Consider the following 9,211-nt stretch of genomic DNA (forward strand, 5'->3'; position numbering starts at 1 on the left):
ACAACTCATGTTCTGGAAAGGCCGCAAACGGGTCAGTTATTTTTGCAGAAGTAGTGTAGAAAAACCGCTGTATGGTTCGCACCAGGACGTGAACACCATAGACTTCTGCGGGAAATCAACGTCCTAACTCCGTAACCGGAAACTGCTCCGTACACCGCAACCTTCCACGCCTTTAAAGTCATTTTTGTGTGCTGTGACCCGACGTGTAGCTACATTTCTGTGGAGGTGCACGTCAGGTCACGTAGAAGGTTGCAGTGTAGGGTTTAAATGAGTTACAGTTACAGTGAAAGTTACGACGTGAGAGTAATAATAACACGTGTGCCTTCTGTGCCTCACCGGCCTTTTGTTTTTCATTTGGCGTGTACAACAATGTACACGAGCAAAATGTGCCATAAAACCCTCACACAACAAATCAATTAAACTGAGCCCTTTTCAAAGTGATCAAACATTAAATTATTTTCAGGATTGTAACCATTTAAATGCCAGTTTAAGCATTTGAATTGTTAGTATTTTATTGAAAAAAACTCACAAAATCCAAAATATTTTCCATATAATAAATAGTTTGGTGATGGGGTATTGGTGGCGACTAGAGTCTTGGACATGTCAAAAATGAGCAACACAATTAATTTGGTTGCATTACTATTTTTTTGTCTAGTGCTCTCCACACGTTTCTGGACAAAAATGCTCCATTCACTCCTGTTCAGTATAAAACCATGCATTCTGTCATGTCAGGGTTTCATTTCAAAGAAAAGTGGTGATGTTTGACATTTTTACTGCGTTCCACCAGTTTCAACCATTTCCCCTGGTGGGCCAACGTATGACATTCTTGTATTTTTGCCAGTCATATTACGGAGCCGTGTGACCACCAGGGAGCCCCGAGAGTGATTTGGAAAGATTTATTGTGCAAACCACAACAACACTGATAACTTCAATAACAGAACCTGTGAAGTGTGAACAGATTTGATGGGCTTTGAATATGTGTGTGTTTGAGAGAAACAGATAAATGGATTGAGAGAGGATGTGTGTGTCTGTGTGTGAGTGTTTGTAGAAAAAATATTGCTATATGAGGATTTTATGGTAGATTTTGTGTGTGTACATTTTTCTTCAGGAAGGTGTGGAAAGGATGCAGAATTTAAGGATGACACAAGGATTAATAATAATCATTCACAATAATCCTTAACATGCCCGGATCATCCAGTTAACTTCAGTAATTAACTTTCTCCAAACCATATTTCAGACCCCATTCCTACAAGACTGCTCAAAGGAGTTCTACCATTAATTAATCCTTCAATCTTAAATATGACCTATTTATATCTATTAATGGGCAACATACCACAGACCATTCACTTAATAAGCCATAACTTTACCCAGCAGCCTTGGCCCAATTAAATTCTTGAAAGAGTAGTTATCAAACAGCTTAATGATTATCTGCAGAGGTTTTAGAACTCATTAGAGTACAAAAAGCATTAGTGAATGTTAATATGATCTTATGGGCAAGAACAGTGGACTCATCTCTATGCTTATCTTGGTAGACCTCAGTACAGCATTTATTACTGTTGACCATCATATTTTATTACAGAGACCAGAGCATATTAAAGGTCATTAGCTAACGTGTTTGAATCATATCTGGCTAACAGATGGCTAATATCTAATCCAGTTTGTTCATGTAAAGGAGGAGTCTCCTCCAGACACTAAGTTTAATTATAGAGGGTGCTGCGCTAGGCCTAATTCCTAATAATGTACATTACACATGCTCCCCTTAGGCAGTATCATTCAAATGCATAGCACACATTTTCATTGCTATGCAGATGACACCCAGCTTTGTCTGGTGACACACACTGATTGAACTGGAAACATGTCTGAAACACATTAAGGCCTGGATGACGACCTGCTTACTAACAATCTGTGATAAATGTTGAAGCAATAATGTGCAACTAAAAGCGTGCTTTTGAGGTGAGTCCACTTAGAAAAGGAATAAAAACATTTCAACGTATTTAAAATGCATTAATAAGTAAATAAACACACATTTTCTCTGTCGGGGCAGCAGGCGCTCTGCTGCTGGTGGCAGCCCGGCTTCTTCACTTACAATCAGCCAAAGTCGCTCCTACAGTTAACCTCTGGAGTAGCTTGCACATCATCTTGCTGTACATTGTCTCAACAACTTTTTCAGTGTTTTCCTGAATTGGCTGAACCAAAAAAAGAAAGAAAAAAAATTATATTGCTTATTTGTTTGTGTTTTCATTTTTCGCTATCATTGCGAACCCTCCTTCAGCTTGTTTTATTCGTTTTGTATCATTTTGCTGTTGTGAGGAGGAATGCTTCCAGCTTTACATCCAGGTACAGAGTGTAGATGTGCCAGTCATTCCACTCAAAAGTGTTATTTAATGTTTCATACTTTTTTATGCAGCAAACGGGGAACTGAGATCCTCTGCTGTTGGCAATAAATCTGCCATTCAGATGTGCTACTAGCATGTCAGGCCTCCTCTTAGATGCTCAGAGTTTCCGTGTATTTCCAAACTGACACTGTATCATCATGAAACATAAGGGGAACGTCTTTAATGGCAGGATTCTCGTGGTGTCACATCGTTGGCATTATGCTTTTACCCCATTGATAAGAAATACAGTTTTCCTTTATCATCTATATTTTTACTCAGTCAATATGTGAACGTCTGTATTTATCAACACAATACACTCAAAATTGACTTCATCTGGTTATCATGCATAAGGAACCTAAAATCTTTACACACACACACACACACACACACACACACACACACACACACACAGGTTTGAATGGTTTAAACATCAGAATTATTAAATTCTAACGCTTATATTCTTATTCAGTTTTACTGAGTCTTGATTAGATTCCTGATTTGATTAAAGCAGGATTAACTATCAGTAGAAACTCACACAGTCACAGCACTCCGTGTTACGTTACACACACACACAAAATCTGGATTTGATCAGAATCAGAATACTTTAATAATCCCTAAGGAAATGATGCATGTTACAGTTGCTCCAAGACAACAACAGTAACACACTAAACAAATTAAACCATACAATATATTACAAAGTTTAGAGCGAATTCTTATATTTTGTAATATATATAAACAAGTAGTTCAATATAAATATCAAGAATATTACATAGGCAACTGACATTTAACTCTAATCTGTAAAATAATAATTTTGTCGTTTCTCCTTCTAGGATGGTGACTTTGTAAAAGATCATCGTGAAGCACACAGAAGCCAAAGGCCATAAAAAGCCTGGCCTCGGTACCCTCACAGCCTACCTAGCATATCTGCTGCATAGATGGAGCGGCTGCGCTGGGTGCAGCAATGCTGTCGGCAGCTGCTAGCAGGAGACTCAAGGCGGGGTTGGTACTCTGATGGGCTGCCCAACAGCAGCTTGCTGGACACCCACAGCCCTCGGGGGAGGGTCTGTGGGAAGCAGAGGACGGTATTTCCCCGCAATGGGCGTCACCAACAGGATTATGAACGTGTATCCAGAAACTACAAAAGCAATGCAATCTCCACTACCAAATACACCTTCCTGACTTTCATTCCCATGAATCTGTTCGAGCAGTTTCACAGGTCAGACCTGACAGTTATTTTGTTTTTCAAACATATATATATATATATAGTTACTACAGAGGATGAGTTTAAATTCTTTACAATTTGAGATTTAGAGAATGTTGAACTTCTGAGAGGCTCACCTCTTTGTTAGCTGTGTGATATGTTTTGTCTATTACACATCTTTGCAATGTAGTCTTTGTGGATTAAATTGAGTCAACTGTTGTTGGTGCCATATAAATAAAATTGAATGAAACTGAACTGAATTGATATGTAAACTGGATTAACAGAAGATCCGTACTGGTTATCCAGTACAGCACATCCATCATAACTGGTCACCACTCATCTGGCTTCACTACTGCAGTGACTATATTTTGTTACTTCCATGTACTAATTTGCTCCTCTCTCTGTAGGGCTGCAAACCTCTATTTCCTGTTCTTGACATTGCTAAACTGGGTGCCAGTGGTTGAAGCCTTTCAGAAGGAAATTACTATGATTCCTCTGCTGGTGGTTCTCATAATTATCGCCATCAAAGATGCCCTGGAAGACTTCAGACGCTACTTGTTTGACAAGAAGGTTAACAACAATGTAGTTCGAGTATTCTGTGGGTAAGTGAACCTTTTAGTTTAAGGACCAGTTCATCAGGAAATACAATTTTCTTACTTGCATTAATATAGATAAGAATAATCCGTGGACTAGAATAGAATAGAATAGAATAGGCCTTTATTGTCATTATACATTTACAGCGAAATAGTGGGTGCCCCACACCAGCTGTGCTGGAATAAAATATAAATAGCAATCAGGAGAAATCTTTACAATCAAGAGGGATATGTGAGGCACACATTAGAGAAAAAGTTGCATACTGCTTGGAAGTAGTCCAACAAAAAGGAGTCCTTATGTGAGCGGCCTGAGTGATGAGGGTAACTCAGATCATGGGGTTCAGATTGGTGAGATGAGTGGGCAGGGGTGGGGAGTGGGGGGATAGTGTTTGGTAACCAGAGGAAGAAGCTGTTAGTGAGTCTGGAGCTATGGGACCTGATTGACCTGAGGCGCCGACCGGAGTCCAGCAGATCAAACAGGTGGTGGGCGGGGTGTGAGGGTCGCCTGTGATGGCGCTGGTTTTCCTGAGACAAGAGGAGCTGGCGATGGCCTCAGTTGTGGCTCCTGCGTAACAAACATCCAGGCACCCTAGGAGGAGAGCACGCTCTCTCCACTGAAGAGCCGTAGAAAGCCAGCAGCAGCTCCTGGTCCAGGTTACTCCTCCTCAGGACACGGAGGAAGTGCAGCCACTGCTGGGTCTTCTTTACCAGGGCGATGGTGTTTGTGGGTCCACCTAAGCTCTGTGGAGATGTGGGTGCCCAGAATCCTGAAGGTGGAGACATATTCCACCCGTTCTCTATTTATAATGACAGGAGCACAGATTGCAAAAGTACAGACTTTGTTTACTTAAGTAGAAGTACAGATACCTGTGTTAGAAAATACTCCAGTAAAAGGTCCTCATCATTGAAAGAGTGTCCACTGGCCTGTAGGTGTGCATAGACTGCAGAGTCCTGGCCTGACGAGGTGGCTCTTCTGTGTTGTGCCATCCTCTTAGCCAGAGGTTGTTTGGTTTCCCCGATGTATAAATCCTGCCAATCCTCCTGCACTTAACAACTATATTACTCTGTTTGTGTCGGGGGCCCTGATCCTTGGTGTGGACCAGTGTTTGGCGCAGTGTGTTTTGGGGTTTAAAAGCCACAGAGACCCGGTTTTTAGAAAAAATGCGTCTCAGCTGCTCCGATACTCCTGACATGTACGGGATCACTACAGGTTTTCTCTTAGTCAGAGGTTGTATTTTTCTCCTGGATCATCTGCAGCTTTTTTCAGGAGCCTTCCCAGCTTTGACAAAAGTCCAGCTGAGATAACCACATTTACTCAGGACCTTCTTGATGTTCTTCTGCTTCTCTGGCTGCTGTGTCAGTGGGGATGGTGTTCACTCTGTGTTGTAGCGTCCTGATAATGCCCAGTTTGTGCTCCAGTGGATGATGAGAGTCAAACCTTAAATACTGACCTGTATGTGTAGGTTTACTGTACACATCAGTTTTAGATGTCCCCCATTACTGATGGAAATCTCACAGTCTAAGAAGGCTAACCTGCCACTGTTCATATCCTCCCTTTGATGTCTTGGTCCACCAAGTTAATGTGATCAGTGAATTGTGCAAATGTCCTGTTTATCAGGTTGGGGAAACCTGCAGTCAGCTGAGACTGAAGAAGTCCCTTGGATGAGTGACGAAACGTCCCATTGACGTATCAGTCTTTACTTTGGATTCTCTGCATTATTGCAAACTAACCTGTTTTTCCTGCACAAAACTTCTGAGTACTTTCATGCAACATTTCAATAACACAAGTTTGTATATTTTGGTATGCAGGACATTTCACAATATGAAAAATGATCAAAACGGATAATAAACAAATCCCACGTATGATCCATCTCTGAGTGAAGTTAGCGCTCTTTCTTTTCTCTCCCTGTCAAATACAGCAACTGGACCTTTACCTAGCAACACACTGTGCGACAAACTGCAGACAGTTTGTGTGTTTGCTGATGTTTGTTGAGCTGATAGAAACGGTGAATTTAAAATGACCTGACACTTAAAAAGAACACCCCTCCCCTCATACTTCTTCCTCTTCTATCCTGCTAGCTAGATTTTGTAGTTCCGCAAACACAACAGGACACCTGCACTCATTCTGGCCCTCTAACTCCAGGGTATAAACGCTGTAAGCGATGCAGCTGAACCAAAAGTAACCAGTCTGTTTTGAAGTAGAAAGTACAGATATTTGTTTCAAAATGTAGGCAGTAAAAGTAAAAAGTTAGCAGAAAAAAGTAAAGTACAGATGGCTCAAAATTATATATACGTACAGTAACCAAGTATTTATACTTTGTTGCTTCCCACCTGTCTGTGCCTCATGAAGTCCGTTAGGAGTTCTTTTGTTTTAAGGACATTCAGCTATACTAAATGAATGAACTTGTTAAAGTGCTGCCTGTAAAGGTGTGAGCTGGGCAGGAAGTGAAGCTTTCTGTATTCTAATGCCCATCTGGTCGAGCCTTCCTGTGTGGAGTTTGCTCTGCCCACAATCAGCTGTTTTTGCAGCAGTATTAATTTTCTGTGCAAATCTTATAAAGCTAAGCAGTGACAGTGCTCAAGCCCTCTGACTGCTTTCTTAATCCTGTGCTCATGGCAACCACAGCATTCATCGCTGAAAGCTTTCACTGCACTCTCATCAGTCAAATGAAGACATGCTCAGTCTCTTATATAACCAAGGTCTGAAAAAGCTGAGCCTGGCTCTCAGTCACAATATACATTTAAAAAATAGATGGTTTCTGTAACCTCTGCCAATGGGGACATGGGTGCTGCCAGTGACTGCACTGTAGATCTCACATTTTACAGTCAAACATAGAAAAACAATGTAAAACTCCTTCTGCTCAGTGGACAAGGACTCATCTGATCTTAAGGGGACTGTCAGGAAACAATCTTTGCTTTGTGACTCTGCTGTCTGGTGTATCTGATCTGTGTTTTCTGGCAGTTGTAAAACTTGAACTTTGAGTTTCTTTACAGCACTGCTTCCCTTTAGAGGAGTGGCAGTGAATTCTGTAAGACTGTCAGCTGTCTTTTGATCATTCCCACCTTGCCTTCCACAGCCGTGATAGGTATGATAGGAAAAGGAAAACAGTTCTACAGCAGGATGAGTAAGAAGAAAGAACAGAATAAAAGCTGAAGGAGAATATTTTTCAGATTAGAGCTGTATGCAGTCATGGAAAATCAAGGCTTACGATTAGGGACAAATTGACAAACATTATCGGCTGCAACAGTGGACTCATGAACAGCACGGAGCAACCATCCTGCCCTCATGCTACCAAGGAGCACCACCGGAAGAAGAGGACCGTGGTACCTTCCTTCATAGAGAATGAGGAACTGAAGGAGCTCCTACAGCTGTATAAAAGCAACAAGATCCGGACAACAAAGTATTCCTTTCTGTCCTTTCTGCCCAAGAATGTTTTTGAGCAGCTCCACCGATTCGCTAACGTCTACTTCATTTTCCTTGCTGCACTAAACTTTGTCCCTGTTGTGGAAGCCTTTCAGCCAGAGATCGCTCTGGTTCCTATTGTACTGGTGCTGTCATTAACAGCTCTGAAGGATATCTGCGAAGATTACCGCAGGTTTAAGACTGATCGTTTGATCAATGGGCTTCTGTGTCGTGTTTACAGCAGGTAGGCTCAATTTGATTATAATGGCCCTGAATATACTGGTCCCTTTAAAGATGGTATGTTTTGTCATGTCAAGCACTTCAGTCACTTAGCTGTAATATATTCGTAGGTAATATAGTATTAATTAATTTTTTTACAGTTCCTATGGTCACGGATGAACCTTGAAATATCACAGCATTGGCTAAAAACATGTACATATCAACTATATTGTAGTCTACAGGGAAATTATGCATTAGTGTATTTCACCCTGCTCTGTGCTGTTAAACCAGATGTGGTCAAAGGTGGGTCAAGACTTCCACTAAAGCAGGTTCCACAAAACAGGAACTGACAAGTCCAACAACTCTTTGGATGTTTAACTTTTCAGAAATATTCATAAGTAACTTCTAACAATGTAACTTATATTTGACAAAAAACATGACAGTGGGTTTTACAGAAAGCAGCGTTTACAGTATTCACAAATAAACTCAACTTTGTTACTCACTTCTGCTGATTACTAAGTACTAATACTAATTTTCAAGTATTTGCACTTTACTTGAGTATTTATGTTTCTGACAACTTTTTACTTTCACTCCCCACATCTCTACACAAGTATCTGTACTTTCTACTCCTCACACTTACAAAACAAGCCATTACTTTAAGTTCAGCTGTATCATTTATAGCTTATACTCAGGGCTTAAAGTGGGGCAAAGGTGTTGTAGTCAGAAGTACTCGTCTAAAAAAAAGAAAAAAGTTGTGATTGCTGCACTTCAGCATCTAGCCCCACAGAAGAAGAGGGAGCAACATTTAGTTTTTTAACTGTTAGAACATTTCAAATGCAACATTTCTAATATTAGCTCAACATCACCAAACGACGAATAGTCTGTGTGCAGTTTGCTGCACAGTGTGTTGCTAGCTAAAGGTCTAGCTGCTGTATTTCTAAGGAGAGAAGAGGGATTACTTCACTAACAGATGGACAAAGTTGCAAGAAAGACATTGGAGGAAAGAAGAGAGATCAGATTTAAAGCTAACGGCTGCTCAGTGACAATTAATAAACCGCAGATTTAAAGAGTGCATGTAAAATAATCATTTTTCATTACACATATATATTAGGGGTGCAACGATACACTAAATTCACGGTTCAATACTTTGGTGTCACGGTTCGATATCTTTTCGATAAAAAAAATGTTCATGCCTTTTTAATTTGTCATTTATTAAAATTATAAATATATATTTTAACTCAAAAGTACAGTTCTTAAATTTAATGTTGCTGAAACAAAAAAACAATGAGAAAAAAAAATCTGATGGAGGAATCACTCATCTTTGGAAAAGAGAGTTTATTACAGAGAAATGTCTCTTTCAAAATAAAAGCTATACTATCCGCTTCTTCTGGGCTAAATTCTCAGCAGCATAAGGAGAATC

General features: G+C 40.3%; 1 protein-coding gene across 1 annotated transcript in view; it reads left to right on the forward strand.

The window, feature by feature from the left end:
- atp10d (ATPase phospholipid transporting 10D) overlaps positions 1 to 9,211 on the forward strand; it is a 47,482-nt gene that overhangs the window by 2,596 nt on the left and 35,675 nt on the right. Inside the window, exons 2-4 of the mRNA XM_013914134.1 lie at positions 3,206 to 3,591; positions 3,984 to 4,178; positions 7,418 to 7,712. Of these exons, the coding sequence (XP_013769588.1) occupies positions 3,311 to 3,591; positions 3,984 to 4,178; positions 7,418 to 7,712 (771 nt within the window). The 5' untranslated portion in view covers positions 3,206 to 3,310. The remainder of the gene's footprint in view (positions 1 to 3,205; positions 3,592 to 3,983; positions 4,179 to 7,417; positions 7,713 to 9,211) is intronic.

The sequence above is a fragment of the Pundamilia nyererei genome, unplaced genomic scaffold (genome assembly GCF_000239375.1).
Source record: "Pundamilia nyererei isolate P.nyererei 1_Seehausen unplaced genomic scaffold, PunNye1.0 scaffold00173, whole genome shotgun sequence".
NCBI lineage: Eukaryota > Metazoa > Chordata > Actinopteri > Cichliformes > Cichlidae > Pundamilia > Pundamilia nyererei.